Source organism: Stegastes partitus, unplaced genomic scaffold, assembly GCF_000690725.1.
Source record: "Stegastes partitus isolate 25-593 unplaced genomic scaffold, Stegastes_partitus-1.0.2 Scaffold391, whole genome shotgun sequence".
Lineage (NCBI taxonomy): Eukaryota > Metazoa > Chordata > Actinopteri > Pomacentridae > Stegastes > Stegastes partitus.
Genome location: NW_007578122.1, coordinates 63,995 through 80,454, shown reverse-complemented (window position 1 = coordinate 80,454; position 16,460 = coordinate 63,995). Strand labels below are relative to the sequence as shown.

At 44.8% G+C, this 16,460-nt stretch overlaps 1 protein-coding gene across 1 annotated transcript in view; it reads left to right on the top strand.

Annotated features, from left to right (window-relative positions):
- Positions 1-13,594: 13,594 nt before the first annotated feature.
- trabd2a (TraB domain containing 2A) overlaps positions 13,595-16,460 on the top strand; it is a 60,373-nt gene continuing 57,507 nt past the window's right edge. The window contains exons 1-2 of the mRNA XM_008285226.1: positions 13,595-13,699; positions 14,889-15,449. Of these exons, the coding sequence (XP_008283448.1) occupies positions 13,595-13,699; positions 14,889-15,449 (666 nt within the window). The remainder of the gene's footprint in view (positions 13,700-14,888; positions 15,450-16,460) is intronic.

Below are 16,460 nucleotides of genomic sequence, written 5' to 3'. Positions count from 1 at the left end.
ATGAAACTCAGGCTCGCTTTTCAAAGTTTTAAAAATATGAAGCCCTGTGGGTTTTAAATGCAAACTAAAAATAGCAAAAATCTACGAGGAATAACATTTTTTTTGCATTGCAAAACCACTGAAGTGAAGCAAGTGTCTGCAGCTCCTAACATGCTGATACAACAACAGACTGGAGTCATATAGCTTCTAACAACAGCCATAGTGTATATTAGCATGTTTGCATTGGAGCTGTAAGCATGGACTATGTAGGTAATGTATTATTTACATGTCGAGCTGCACGAGCAATAAATTAAAGATGTTTATTACTGTGTAGTTTACAGTGGTAGACAACAGTGCTCAGTATTGTAGTGATGGCTGATGATGCAAATCTACTTAATGTGGCTTGAAGAGCATCACCTCCACCTCACACCGCGACTCTGGATGTTCCATTTAGTCATAACTTCAAAGAATCACCGGAGAAAAGCTGAGCTCAGTAACAGACGGCGAGTCATTATGAACGGACTGAACTTTCCCTCGAGTGAATCAGACTGAACATCCTGATTCCTCTTCTGTTGTTAGGGTCGGACGTTCTCTGAAGGAGAACAAACGAGAACAACCAGGAAGTGTTCAGGGTCACTCTATCTCAGAATTTAACTTAGTTTGGACGTTCTCTTCTCAGAATCCACACCTTTGCAGACGTGTGACGATTAAACCGAACGCTCGTTTTACACGAACATTGTTTCTAACATCCAAAGAAAACGTTGTCATTGATCCCAGATGTTTTTTTTTTTCTTTCTTTCGTTCTTTCTGTTTCTCAATATTGAAGTAATTACGGAAACATTCCACCAAGAAGGGGAAAAAAAAAATCAGAGCAAACGAGAGTTGTCATTTCCCTAATGAAAGAGCCTGTTATTATTTCTTCATAACTTAGCGTTCTGGCTGACAATATGGGCTTTATGACACGTTCAATTTACATTTCAATCAGACTGGTGAAGGTAGGTGGTGGTGGGGGTGGTGGGTGATGAGGCCTGGTCTTCCTTGGCTTTCATTGACTCACACACACACATGGATCAGGTGGTGTTTCAGCACTTTTTTGGATGGGAGCCTGGCGGATACCTGACCTGAGATTTTAACGCGCACACGCAACACAAAACCCACGGACGCGCTCGCACACACTCGGAGCACTTTCACCGCCGGCCAGCACTCAGCCAAAACCCTCCTCCCATTTTACATTATCATTTTTGGCACGGCTTCAGTGGAGCGCAGGTGAGAAGTGCAGCGAAGGGGGGAAGCCGAGGCCTCGCGCTCGGCCTGTTGACACAGTCGGAGGGTAAAAGGAAAAGCGGAGTGGCTCTTTAGATTGTATTAACCCCCGCGAGCGAGGAGCGCTTCCAGGGCAGCCGCTTGACAGACAGCAGCTTTGTGCGAGCGGCTGCGGTTTGTAAAAGGCCGAAACGTGCAGGCCGGGCGGGAGCTCCATGTTTTTCTGTGACACGAGTCTTTCATTTCCAATGTTTTCTTTTATTCCCGTCATATTTTTGGCCTCCTCTCCAGCTCTTTACGCCTCTCAGTGAGTGACAGGCTCCAGAGGCTGCTGGACGAGCAGATAAGTCCGACATGAAAGCTCATATTCAGCTATTTTTAACATGTTTTGACCTCATTATCCTGCAGATTAGCAGACTGTATGGACATGTGTGTGTCCTAAATATAAACGGCTTAATTTTTTTGTTTTGTTCGATGTATTATTGAAGGAGAGAACGGTCCCCAGTCAGGTTTGGGACCACAGATTTACAGATGTGCACATGTGCTAATTACCCAGCAGCTGCTTAATTTGAACCTTAATTTTGACTTTTCACTTGTCGCACACCAAAATGCACCATTACAGCCTTTGTGAATCTATAAAGCTTAAGAATCCAACATCATAGTTTTATGCACATCCATGCAGGTGAGGTGATATTTCTCTGATCGACAGGTGGCGGTAATGTACCAAGAGATGCTGCAACGCCTCCAGCACATGCAAAGGACGACAAGGAGGTAATAAATCAGAATTCTTTATATGGACATTTTTGCCTTAAAGATGCACATGATGCTTTGCGCAGGGTGACCATATTTTGACAACTGAAAACCACAATGAGATGCTCGAGGTTCACTCAGAGATGCTTTAATATTTCAATACATTTCAAGCGTGCCTCCTCCAGGACAGGACCAGGACATTTTCATCACTTTATAAAAAACAACCAGGACAGGACGTGAGATGAGGGCATGTCCTGGGAAAACAGGACGTTTGGTAACCATAGCTATGTGTGGTCCGTATAACTGAACTTGTGTTTCCAAGAAAACCCCATAAGGCACCTTTAATTCACAGCTCTCACATATTTGCTGGTTGTAGTTCTTGTGGTGAGATCTTGTAGCAGTCTAAGGCTTGATTACACATTTAGCACCGTTGCCTCGCAGCTAGAAGGTTCACGTCCCGGTGAGGACACCCGGGATCTTTCTGCGCGGAGTCTCCATGTTCTCCCCGTGCAGCGTGGGTTCTCTCCGGGTTCTCCGGCTTCCTCCCACAAACATGTTGAGGTTAATTGGTGATTGTAAATTGTCCGTAGGTGTGAATGTGAGTGTGCTTGGTTGTCTGTCTCTGAGTGTAGCCCTGTGATAGACTGGTTACCTGTCCAGGTGACCCTAGTGAGGATTAAGTGGTGTATAGATGATGGATGGATTTTCTCCGTGCATTTTTCACATTTGGTGCCAGTTGTTTTGTCCTGGTTCTGGGGTCGTATTTCTGCAAGTGGAGGACGCTGTCGGCTGAAGGCAAGAGCAAATATAAAACTTTATTTTTTCATCCTGCTGTCTCTCTTGGAATTCAAGCTTTTCATTATGAGCAGATGCAGGAAAACCATGCACGGTATGAAATGTAAAATCTGCCATTTAGCACCACTTTAAGATGTTTTAAAGAGGCCTTCCTGTTTGTTGACTCTTTTGTTTAGCTTTAACCAGCTTCATAAATAAACTGTCTTAACTAATGTACCAGTTATAAAGTTCAGGTACAGCAGATACATTTAACCGGCTCTCTCTCTCACACTCATGCACTGCGAGGCCAACAGAGAGCTGAAAACCGTCGGAGCAGAGGGATGAACGTCTGAGTGATCTTCACAGTGTTTGAGCCAGAGTGAGTCACACTGGGCGCCGTGACCACTAAATCAAAGAGCTGTTTGAACAGCTGCATTCCTTCACACCCCTTCATCCTCTCTCTCTCCCTCGCTGTGCAGTAATACTAATTCTGGTTTATGCCGCTGACCCACTCGCTCCCTCCCCGGGCCCTGAGCTCCGCCGTGATGGAGATCAAGCCTAATGGAAAAAGAGCGCAAACGTGAGTGAAGTCATCCTGTGAGCGCCGACAGGTGTCTGTTCGAGGTCTCGCGTAGAGATGAGACAGAAAAGACTCTGTGAGGCTTCGCAGCGGCGACTGCGGCTGATTAATGGAGCCGTGACAGCTCGAGTGAGTCATTATGTAGCTTCCATTCCTTTTCACGCGTCCAGCCGCCCTCCTCCAGAGTCATTTATTGTTGAGCCATTAGTTTTCGGCGACAAGCGCAGTAATTGTATGGAGCGACCTCGCTCTGAAACGCTTCTTTTGTTTTAAGTTTCAGGAGGTTCCTCGTACAGGTGATGATCCGAACTGTGTGTAATCCATATTACGCCATGTTTAGAATACTGTGCATCGAACCACAGGGCAGTAACATAAACAGACTCAGAAATACGTCCAAAAGTTAGAAGACCTGCTGCAGCACAGCGGCGGCGACGTGGCTACAAGGTGTTCTCGTTGCTGTTTTTACATTCGCTACCAAAAAAAATACCTCCATCCAACTCCTCCAAAGTCAACCAGCAGAAAAAAAAAAACAAGCAAACAAGCTAAGTTTTTCCATTAAGTCGCCTCCTCCTGTAATCCTGCTCAATATTTCTTCCATTTTCCATTTAAGGTGATTAAACTATAATGTTATTTTGCCTTTTTTTTTGTGTGAAATATTTACCTGGAAAGATAAATCATGCAGCCAGGCGCTGGACATTTTTTTTCCTCCTAATTTGTTAACTTTAAGCAACAACTTTGTTCCTTTTGGCACTCGTCTCCTCGAAAGAAATGGAGCGTGACAGTGTCTCCATTAAAAAGACATCTTTAAGCTCATCCCTTTTTTTCGTGACGCCCATTTATTCCTGCGCAAGTGACGTTCAACAGACGAAAAAAAAAAAAGGTCTCAGGGGAGTGCGATTTTCTTTGCAAAGAAAAATGAGGTGTTCCCGCAGCGTCCAAACAGCTGGAATTTAAAAAGAAAACGGCAGAATTGAGCAAAGAAAGTAGTATCGCTGCTCTACAATCCTAAGAGAAAAAAGTTGAAAAATGTAAATGTAGCTCTGCATCTAGTCATCTAAAGCTGCAGCACTTATGCAGAACCAAGTTTTCTCAGCTGCCATCCTGGATTACACACTGATCGGCCACAACATGCAAACCGCCGCCAGGTGAAGTGAACAACGCCGATCATCTCATTACAACCCAATGTTCTGCTGGGAAAACTTCATGTGGATGCTACTTTGACAAGCACCAGCCCAGCATGCCTCCTCATTAAAAACTGCTTCGGAAAGGCTCGAGGAACTCAACCAAGAGCTAATTGGCTAAGCCTCCAAACTCCCCAAATCTCAATCTGGTTGAACTAAAGAGCAGGCCTGATCCATACAGATCCTACCCAACACCTCACAGAGCTGCTGCATATGTTTTGGAAGCAGATCCAAAGGACAACCCCGGAGGTCCGTGTCCATGCCGTGACCAGTCAGAGCCGCTTTGGCGTCACAATATCAAGCTGGTGGTTTTAATGTTGTGGCTGCTGGTGTAGACTCACTTCCACAAACGTTCATTAATACAGCAGACTTGTAAAATGGACGTATACATTTAAAAATGCTTTTTTTTGGTTCTGAAATTATCATTAAAATATAAGCAAGACGAGCTGGGAGACAGAACCGCAGCAGGAAAGGAGTCAAGATCAACATCAGTCGACTTCTACGTCTCGTCATGTTTTTGGAAAGTGAAAAAAAAAGACGTCGGGCTCGAGCACTTCAAAGCTTATTGCAGCGACAAGTAACTGAGACATCAGTTTAGGCATATCTTCATAAAACCTAATGATGTGAATACACATGCACGCTGCACATCAGAGCGAGAGAGAAAGTCTCCGTGGAGCGAGTCGGGGGTTTAGGGTGGAGTTGGAATGATAATAGTCGGAAAGATAATTGTTATTTTTCTTTAACAGCTTTTGACCTTATCTGGAAACCGTCCTCGGATTGTGTTGTTTTGCGGTGTGTTGGAAACGGTCGTTTGGCCCACTGGTATGTCCAGAAAATGTTGACAGTCAGTTCACTGAAATCAGAGCAAAGGTCTGTTAAATTAGAAGTTTTTTGGTGCAGGATTGTATTTTGAATGTATAGAAATAGTGTAGATTTTACACCCAAAGTTTACATATTCTATTAAAAAAATGCTTTATATCAGCAGATAGATGGATGGATGGATGACGGATAGATAGATAGATAGATAGATAGATAGATGACGGATGGATGGATGGATGAATGGATGACAGATAGATAGAAAGATAAAGTGTAATTCAATATATTTATAGACTAATATTGTTCTGCATCTTCACACCACACAACACCTCTCACCATTTTCTCTGACTTTTAAAGGAGGCGATAAACGAAAGGTATTACTTCTTCTTCAACTTCTTTTTCTTTTTGTGTGGAATGTCCTTGAATCCAAATGAGCAGAAGAGTCACTGCAGAGTAAGAGGAAGGTGGTTGGCTGGTTGGCGGTGCGGTGACGACGGTGGTAATTAAGGACATGAGCTGAGATCAGAGCTTTGGATCACGTATACATGGTATGTGCTTTTTGCCCACAGAGCTGCCAGGACACCCTGGATTCCAGTAAGTGCTTTCTACCCCGAACACCATTCCTGCTTTGATGCTGTGACTAACAGCTCAGTCACACGACCACTTCCATCGCAGCGAAGCCGTGCACTCCAGCCTCTCCGCTGTCCGCCGTGCCACTTGCCATTAATGTCATGTTTGTTTTTGAAGCTACAGATGTTTACAAAAGCCGGATAATTAAATGTGTCGTGAATATCAAAAACAACAATCATGCGGTTTGCGTCCATGCAAAAGCCAGAAAGCATGTGCGTCTTATTGGAGCTGAGCGATCCGGGACGGCCGCTCGCTCGTGTTGGGAAGTCACAGATTAGAATAGACGGGATTACTGTAAGCAGAAACCATCACTCAGACAAATTATCATTTCACACAAAGAAAATCGTTGTGGGTTTTTCAACTTAAACCATAAAAAATGTCATTACAGAAGTCAAATATCTGTGTAATAAAGTCATAGTTTTTTATTTTTTTTTACTGCCCTGGCAAATATAGAAAACCTCAGGGACATTTTTCAAATGCTATAATCAGATCTGCATTTTATAACCACCACAATGTCTGAAGGAAGAAATTTAAGGAAGTCTCTGTTTACTGAAATTACATAGATTGAGATTTATCTGTAGGACTTATTCCGTCCAAGGTAGCTCGTTGTGGTTTATGCGAGCAATAAAACGTCTGAGTCACTGTTTTGGTAGTGAGAGCTCACCAAAGCTTCCTTCAGCAGGAACCGGCCTCATAAAGGACCTTTATCCTCAAAGACATGACACATTAGAGGGCTTGTTTTTCCTTCTGCTCTGCACATCTTTTAGGAATCCTGTGATGTTTCCAGTGGACGAGCGAGACCCTTCACAGCCCAGCAGGTAAATGAATAGTTTTTATCTGTACCCGTAAACCAGTCGATACGATGCCAGAGTCAACAGAAAACGTCATGCAGTCGCAGTTTGGGCAGATTACACACAGCGATGTCAGCTAATAGTCGGTGTGTAGTAGGAAAGTCCACTCCTTGTTTTTGGTGTTTTGCAATCTGGCCAGAACACAAGAAGTCAGTCATCCTCTGAGTCTCCTGTCTGCTTCACTCTGGTCTGCGCAAATGGCACAACGTCAAGTTAGTATAAAACCTTTTTATTGACCGGACATCGTGCATCACTGACTGGAGAAATTCCACTTGTATCCTAACTGAACGTGACCCCGACAGGGATACGAGCTGGACCTGAACGTGGCACATTTATGTTCGCGGACACGTCTCAATTAAATCCATTTGGCTGGAATGAACTCTGCTTTTACAGCCCTGATTAATCCACGAAGCTGTGAGTGTATTCCTGTCGAAGCAGAGAGAGAAAGACTGCAGCCTGAAGTCTGGGCCTGGATGCATTAAGGCAGAGGGAAGAAAGTGTCTGAAGATGCTTGTGATGTTCTCTCGCTCTGCTTTGAATGAGTTCTTAAAGCCCCGCTCATGGTCGTCTTAATGTACGGACGAAAAAGAAAATCCTCGACACAATCTTTGCTCTTCAGATCTTCAGATGCTTGATGTCGTGTCCAAACAACAGATACGTGTTGACAGTGACTCTTTTTAAATTAGCCTCTCCACATATAATCCAGGTCGGTGTCCAAGGCAGCTGTAGATCTACACTCAGCTGCTTTGAAGACATAGTTTCACATTCTGGGAAATACTTTCATTTCATTCCAGACTTTACTGAGAACATCAATATCTCTGTACGTTCACGATTCCCTCCAGGTTTGATCAAAGATATATAAAATTACTCTGCTTGTACAATTCGGGTCTTATACGACCTGACAACCTGCACGAAACCACACAGCTGAGCAATGCACGCATGTAGACAGTCATAGTTCTGCAAAGATATACACTGAGACACACACACATGCATGCAGATGCTGGAGCCAGGTCTTTTCAGTTAGAGTTTAATGCGCTGTGAAGGAAGTAGACCGGAGCTGATAAGACTGACCATCTGCAAATGGACTGAGTCATACGAACGGTTACTGGAAGGCTTCCACAGTCCATATGCTTCTCATCTTCTTTGTTTTTCTATTCTAGTCTGGTTCAATGGTTCCTTAAACGCTCGTTGGACCACCAAACTATATCCTGACTCCAGGTCAGCGGTTCTCCTCCCTGAGTCGACCGCGACTTCCTGAAGTCAGCCGAACTCTTCCCACAGCCAGGTTTTTTTTTTTTTTTGCATCCATGCTGTATTCGCTCCGGCCTGCTGGTACCCATCTGCTGCTGGAGGAGAGTTCTGAACCAGCCCGGCCCAAAACACCTAGCTCTTTTTCACCTTCTAGAACTTCAGCGTCCACCAGTTGGCTCTCAGGCTGCAGCAGTGACCGAGTGAGGTTCTGACGGGAACACGATCTGCTTAGAGTCCATGTCTCCAAACCACACAATGCAAGAGGAGGTAGGAGTGAATAAAAAACCTCACGGCAAGGGGTCCCAGCTAGATGTTCCTGGTTCACCCTCACTCAGATGTCTAATATGTTCATCCTAATATGAGAATACCTCAAAAAGTTCTTGGGCACACCAACAAAAAACAGGAGAACGATTGTTCTTGCATTATTTTCCAACACAGTCTCCTTTAGCTTCAGTGCACTTGGTCGACTGATGTTCACTTCATCATCACTCGTAACGGGGCGACCACACATGTGGGATTTCACTTTGGAAAGCAGGAGTCAGACAGTGCAGGTTGTGTGAGTAAGGTGCACTGAGGCAACAGTTCAAAGCCACATTTGGTTGCTTCTGCCAAGTGCTGCTGCGTGGACGGATCCATTGTTCTGGAGCAACGGGACGCAAGCTTGAAGGGTTCCTCTCTTTGCAAAGAAATGGCGACAAACATTTCAGTTTTGGTGGACAGTGTTTTATTGTAGTATATTACAGGTATTCCCTAAAGTGGCCCCTCGTTTCTGGATGAGGCAGAGAACTTTTTGAAGTACTCGCATATCTGATGACCACAAAGCCAACCACTGACCTTTGGCCAATAGATGGAAAGCACAGAAACTCAATCATAAAGTACCACTTAGGTTGAGATCAGGCAGGTCCTTGCCTCCAGTTACCCCCTCGGTGGTATCCTTTCCAGGATGCCACCCAGAGATACGGGTCTCTGGGTAACAAGCCTCCAGCAGTACCCAGCTGGAGGCTTGTGGGTACCACTACACCCACCTGGCACCTCTGGAAAGGTCCAGTGACTTTCCGAAAGGTTTAGTTCCAGACCGAGTGCTGTGCATGGAGGTGGGTACAACAATAGGTGGATTTTGACTTCAGGAACTCAAACTAGGCACAAATATCAGCAGAGATCGGCCCTTAATGGTCCCCTTGAGCCTTTCTGTTTCTGTTATAAAGTAGGACCCGCCAACTTTGACCGCAGCATTAACTCCGATTGTGCCAAAACAACATCAAATAGTGAAAACTTGACCCAACTCTAGTTGTATGAGCATGCAGGAAATAGAACAACGGGGTGTTTTTTTTTAATACGGCCATTTTTTCATTGTTGATGTCCATGTTTGAGAGGAGAACATTGCTACCCATCGAGGACATAAAGAGGGCAGAAAAAATGGCACTTGTTGAGCTCTCTGAGTTTATCAGCGCTGAGACCTGAACAGCTCACAACTACCCACCTGTACTTTTGTCTCCCCTGAAAAAGTCCATGAAACAGGTGTACTGGGGCACTCTCTGCACTCAGAACAGGCTTGAAGGTTTGAGCTGCTGTAAAACTCCTCTGTCTCCTTCCCCACCAGCATGTCTAGATCCCTGTAAATACAGGGAGGTGCTGGAGTCGGGTGCATTGCAAACATCTGTGACTTTCCCTGCAGGTGGCGGGTCCACGGGTCAGAGCTCCATGTCTTCTTTCAGACCCGGAGAGCACGAGCGAGCAGACATGCCTCCTAACCTGCCGTGCGTTGTTTACGTTTTCCACATTTTCTCAAACTGAGGCTATGTTTTGATTTTTAAGCCTGTGCTTAATGTGCATTTCTACACATCTGCGCTCGTTAACCGGCAAGTATTTTGTCGCCATTTTCTCATGTTACAGCGTCATCCCTCAGACAGCGAGAAGAACGGTGCTGCACGCATGACCTTGACAGGATCAAATGCATCCACCACCCAGTCTTTGTAAAATGAAGCATATGTGGTCATTTCCATACGGTGAAATCCTTTTGAAGATTTCTCTGAAGGGGCAGAATCACATGTTTGCTCGGGATCTCTCAGAAGAGCCCGGTCCTGTTTGATCTCCGCAAACAGAGACACTTTAAAGTGGAAATGTACAGATGCAGCGTCGTATCAGTATTGACGGGGCTGGTCGCTGAAATCCACGACAGGCTTCAAACGCTCTCCGTCTCGTAGAATAATAGGCTCGCATTAAAACGCTGCAGGGAAACGGGTTACACATCACTTTTATTCTCACCTTTTTATGGGTCGTTACGCTTATTATGAGACTTAAATACGATGTTCATCATTTTTACAGCACGTTTAAAAAGTAATATTGTGATTTAAGCCAAACCTTTAGTTAACAGCTAACAGCCAAATTATCATAATAATAATAATAAAAATCCAGCTATGTTAGAATAACTGCTTCAAGCCGTAAAAGAAAAGCCTTACGTTTGATCATAAATCCAACATGCTGGCGAGTCGCACGGTTTTTAGTTACGGAGACGTTTTGCTCTGATATGTGACAGTTTGGGTGTTGGTTCACGGATTCCTGATGTCTGATATTATGAAACCTGAGACTTTTTTTTCTCCATATGTGGTTTCACTTTGTTGCAGTAAAAGAACCGTAAGTGATGAAAAAAGCAGCCGTTAGCAGGCCTCACATCAGACGTGCTGAATGTGACGATACGCAGAGTTGCGTCGCCGCCGCGCACACACATGGTGTTCTTTTAACGGACGCCGAAGACCGTCGTAAACACGCCTGCAATCTTTTTTTTTTTTATCGCTTCCACGTGTGATCTATCGACTGCTCGGATGAATCAACCCTGACAGGAGTCATTTCAAGTAGCCTGCCTGCGGATGATTGACGTTTTCCCCCCGTTACTCACGCAATAACACGCTTTGGTTTTCACGCCACTGCCGGAAACGAATAATTTTCTTTTCATCAAAACAAGTGGAATCTTAATGTGTTGGGAGGAAGCAGCTGACCAACCATTTGCATTATTGTGCCCTGATTTATATTCACAGAGAAGCTTTTATAATTTGACAGTCTGACTCCGGCTGGAATGAATCCTCAGCTGGGTTTTTATACCTTTAAAACTCACCAGTAGTTTTGTTTTAGTGTCTCACAAACCTTGATGTTAGGTCTCAATGCATGACTCATATTTTAAGGAAGATTTCTGATACTGGTGGCATCACCAGAGACAACAACAGGAGGCAGATCCACTGTCAGACTCATGGATGTAGCTGTAATCTCTCTCTTTATGCTCTTTTCGGTCTTTACCCTTCGTGCACTCTGCATCTTATCCTTCATCTCTCTGGCTCCTCTCACTGTCTGAGGCGCAACAGCTAGCAGACATATTTGCAGCCACTAGGAGGCGCTTTAACAGGCCTCTGCAACGTCTGCATTGCAAACATGAGTCCATGTAGCAGAGAGACTATAAAATTAGACTATGAAGTACATTTAGCACACATTATTGGGTCTATAGGTACATCAATACACAAGTGGTCACTCTAAATATGGCTGAATGGTACAGTTGGACTAATTAAAAACTGTTTGCAGTGAGAGCTATTGATTAATCACATTTGTTTTTTGTTTATTTGTGGCGTTTCTTATTGTATCGCTATAATTTACTCAAGAAAATCATTATAAACAGTTTCCCTCCAGTTATCTGTGACGGAGGCATGTAGACATGTATGTCATTTCCAGAGGGGTAAATAATGTCCTCCTATGATCCAAACCACAGTCCAAGCTGTCAGTCAGCAGCACATCTAATTTCAACACCCTATGAGTTTTCACTGACCTTCTTGGAACCACTTCGCCAGACAATCCTCACTTTTCCAGCCCTGTTTTTTTTCTTTTCTATTTGTCTGCAAACAGCATTTGTGTAAAGAAAAAAAAAAAAACAGGAGCCCTGAAGTCGTTCTTCGTGTCAACAAACCGTTTTGTATTTACTCAGACGTCTGACAACATCAACGTGTGTTGGAGGCCCCCGTGTGAACCAGGACGTGGAGCGTAAAGGCGCATAGAGCCGGAGCGCATAGATCGGCCCGCAAACACAAAGAAACCAGCGGGAGACGCCTGGACCGCTGTGTGAAGGCAGCTATAAATTTAGAATATTTTAAAGCGATTTATATTGAAAAATTGTTTTACGCACAATATTTTATTCACTGGTTACACATTTAAGGGTACAAACACTCCTCTGCGTGTATCCCAAGCGCACTATATGTGGTTTAAAGGTACCTTATTCAATTTTCAGGATACTTTTTCTTTAGTGTCCTTGTCTCAGATGTCGCCTGATGCGCGCTGTCTCTCCACGAGAAGGTGGAGTTCTGTGGTTTCCACGTCTGCGCCCACATGGCACCCAACATAAAGCGCTGTTATTGCAGGTTTTCTCATGTTAATGCCGACAGTTTGTCAGGCATTAACCAGGAGGGCACGATAATCTGTCCACGGGATCTCCACTGGCACCCTTGATTGTCTTCAGGCCTCCTGTTGGGCGACACGGAGGGACCTCATCAGTCCAACTGAAAATAAATACTGTTAATTGAAGTCAGGGCTCCTCGTTATTAGTGATGTGGAGACTAAATGAGTTGTTGATTTTTAGTCGTGTAAATATTAATGATCTGCACTTTGTTGGAATGGATGATGTGAATGGAGACCAGAGAGGTGATGTTTAATCAGATTACTGCTGAGAGAGAGAGGGAGAGAGAGAGGGAGAGAGAGAGAGAGAGGGAGGACTGGGGGGTGGTTTGGTTGGAGGGGGTGTTATAGAGGCAATCTTAGGGGGTAGGTAGTGGCAACAGAGATGCTGACACACACACGCACACGTTGCAGAGAGAGAGAGAGAGCGAGCAGCAGATAGACAGACTTGGCAGACAGGCAGCGCGCTGCGCCGAGAAGTTTTGGTTTTAAAACTTTTTCTGTGGAAAGCGCAACTGGTCGGTGCAGCTCCTTCACACACACACACACACACCAGGCTCACAGGCTTCAGCACAATCGATCAGCAGGACAACACACACAGCAGCTCAGTCCCGACTTTCTGTTTCTGGCTCCAGGTGCTGACGCGGCGTGGTGGACCTGTTGGCTCAACTTTTTTGGAACTAATACGCGTAAATCCTGCAGAGATTCCGCGGAAGGCGACGCAGAGCGAAGGGAACCGTGGATAATTCAGGCTGGCCCGGCGGTGAGAGGATGATGTGACCCTGTGTAAACTTCCACTGACCACCTTTCTCCAAACCTCCCTCTCTCTCCCTCAAACACACACACACGTGAAGACGGCAGCGCTGCGTCCAGGAGGCTCAAGTCAACATGACTCTGCCCGGCGGTTTGTCGGATACTTGTCAGCTCATTTTACGTGACCGCATGGAGCCGGAGCTGTGGAAATAGGACTTTATCCATGCTTTCTGGGGAATAGTTGCTGCAGCACGTTGTGGTGAAGCAAAACCCGGGCAACCCTGCACAGTTTGGAGAGGGAGAGGGAGAGAGAGAGAGAGTGAGAGGGAGCTACGATGCGGGGCACTTTGGGCGCATTCATTCAGTCCTGTCTCCTGCTGCTGGTCCGAGCAGACCAGTGGAGGCTCAAGGACTCCGCCAGCTGCGAGTTAAATAGGAAAGTAAGTCACAACGAGAGTGATTCTAAAGCTTCAGTCTGAAAAATAAATGTAATGTGAACTGTGCGCTTTATGTGGACACCTACGAAGGTTGGTGTCACAGAAAGAGCCTTGAAATGTCATTTAAACTCATTTTTACTCTATGACATGCTGCTCACCTTTCTAAAATAGTTGGATTAACTTCTCAATGTGGAGCTGTCTGACTTTTAAACCTGCTTTTGCATTTGTAAAAATCAACCTACTTCACATACTGACTGTGCAAATAGTCAACAAATCATTTTAAATACTGATTAAAACCCAAAATAATGAAATGCACGATCATATCAGGACTAATAATAGCACAATACATGGAATTATTAGGATTTTGTGCTGTTTTTCTGTAGCTAATCGATGAAACCAGCACTGGTTTTGTGTATTGACGTTGTCTAACATGCTCGTCCTCACATTCTCTACATCCACATGTGTGTATTCAAGAAAAAAAAGCTCCTAAATTTAAGTTTATTCTGTTGATATCTGCTGTATTTGATCCAACGCATCCAAGCAGTTGTAAAGAAAACAATTCCTCCTAAGAATCTGCCTTTTAAATCCCTTTTTAACAGTGTGAAAGTACAGGTTTCTGGTTTTGTTAGACCACCTTTCAGTCTCTCTTTGATTAGTTGTATTTTAACTCGGAGTCACACAGACCGTCTGATGGAGCAGCAACAGGAAGCCAGCGGCCCGTAGCCTGACAATCACTGACATGTGTATTGTTTGTTTGGCACTTGGCTTCTAAGTGGCCTGTTAATAAGTCATTATCAGTCTGTTAGCGGAGTGTCTAATAAACAGCCTCCCGCAGACAAAGAGGTGTTTGGTGTCAGACAGGCCCGGTGATGGCTGTGATGTAAAGTTAACGGCGTGAAACGACTGTAAATTCACCCCTCTGCCGCCGTCTTACGCGGTTTTTTTACTTGTTTCTGACTTGTGGAAATGCTGAGAAGTTTAAGGACAGAAACCTGCAAGTGTTTGGATATTTAAAAATTGTTCCACTCAGCTGTGAGCATTTTTTAGTTTTTATATCATCACAAACTAAATGTCTAACAATTTGAAGATGGCACTTTAGGCCTTGTGCGCTTTCTGACATGTACGAGGCCTTTAATCGATTTGTCAGAAACATAATTCGAAACCCAGCTAACATTCTCATCTGTTCCTCCAGCAAACGGACCTGAACTCCTTCCTGTGGACGATCAAACGCGATCCGCCGTCGTATTTCTACGGTACAATCCACGTCCCGTACACGCGCGTCTGGGACTTCATCCCCGAGAACTCCAAGCAGGCCTTCCAGGAGAGCAACATCGTCTACTTCGAGCTGGACCTGACGGACCCTTACACCATCTCAGCCCTGACCAGCTGCCAGTTGCTCCCGCAGGGCGAGAACCTGCAGGACGTCCTGCCCAGAGACATCTACAGGAGACTTAAAAGACACCTGGAGTACGTGAAGCTCATGATGCCCTCCTGGATGACCCCGGATCAGAGGGGGAAGGGGCTCTACGCGGACTACCTCTTCAACGCCATCGCCGGGAACTGGGAGAGGAAGCGACCCGTCTGGGTGATGCTGATGGTGAACTCGCTCACGGAGGCAGACATTAAGACTCGAGGGGTGCCGGTGCTGGACCTGTATCTGGCCCAGGAGGCGGAGAGGATGAGGAAGAGGACGGGAGCCGTGGAGAAGGTGGAGGAACAATGCCATCCGCTCAACGGGCTGAACTTCTCCCAGGTGAGTTCTGCTAATTGGTTGCTCAGGTTTCAGATTTGCCTGTTTGTCCGTCACCTCCCTCTCAGCTGGCTTCTGTGTGGCCAAAACAGAACCACAAAGAATCGTGGCTCTGTTGGGCTCTGACAGATCTAAGCTCCTTGAAATCTGCTGTGTGAGGAGTCGACTTTCTCACATGAGCAAAATCATACATTTGGATGCGGAGACTGTCAGGTATAAAGGGCGTTGCTTTCTTTAGTCTTTTGTAATGACATGTTCATGGTTTGAAAATATAAATAATAAGAAAACAAATGTAGAACAGCCACTGTTGCCTGCTTTCAGGGTTATGCTTGTCTTTCTCTTTCCTTTTGTTGGTCGTCGGTATCAAGAAAGTTAGTTTTTTCCCCCTAATTTTTAAGTTAAAGCGAGTAAATTTTGGCCAAATAAATTGTCGTCGTGCTTCGATGGTGTTGGTAATAATAGCATGTGATTGATCGGCCTCGTGCATGAACCAGTAACAGTCAGATTTTACGCAGGATTCACTATGATGAAGATGAAGAGAAGTAGATGGCATGCTCTGAGTATTTTACAGAGTGGTTTCAGGGGAGTCTTTCCAGTCATGTCGTAGCATTTGTAGCCACAGTTAGCATTGGCAGCGTTGTGATATTTGCAGGTTAATTTGAAGTTAGGATGTAGAATTAGGATGCCTCACTGTTTTATTGCTCATGTTTAAGATGCATCAGCTGCCCACAGTTTTGTTGCATTGACTCTCAGGATGGCTGCATTAAGCTGAACAGGTATTAGTCATACGTGAACAATCTACATTACTGCATAAACAGATTAGAACAAATGACGTGTAAAGATCCTGCAGAAGCTAGCCTCACTTTCTGCTTTATAATGTGCACTTTATTGCCAAAGCAGTGGAAAGCCTTCACTGTGATGCATTGACAGTGATTGCTGCACTTGGGTCACTTAATAAATGGAAAAGTAAATCCTCGCTAATGTTGATTTACTGTTTTCCTAAATGTAGATTCT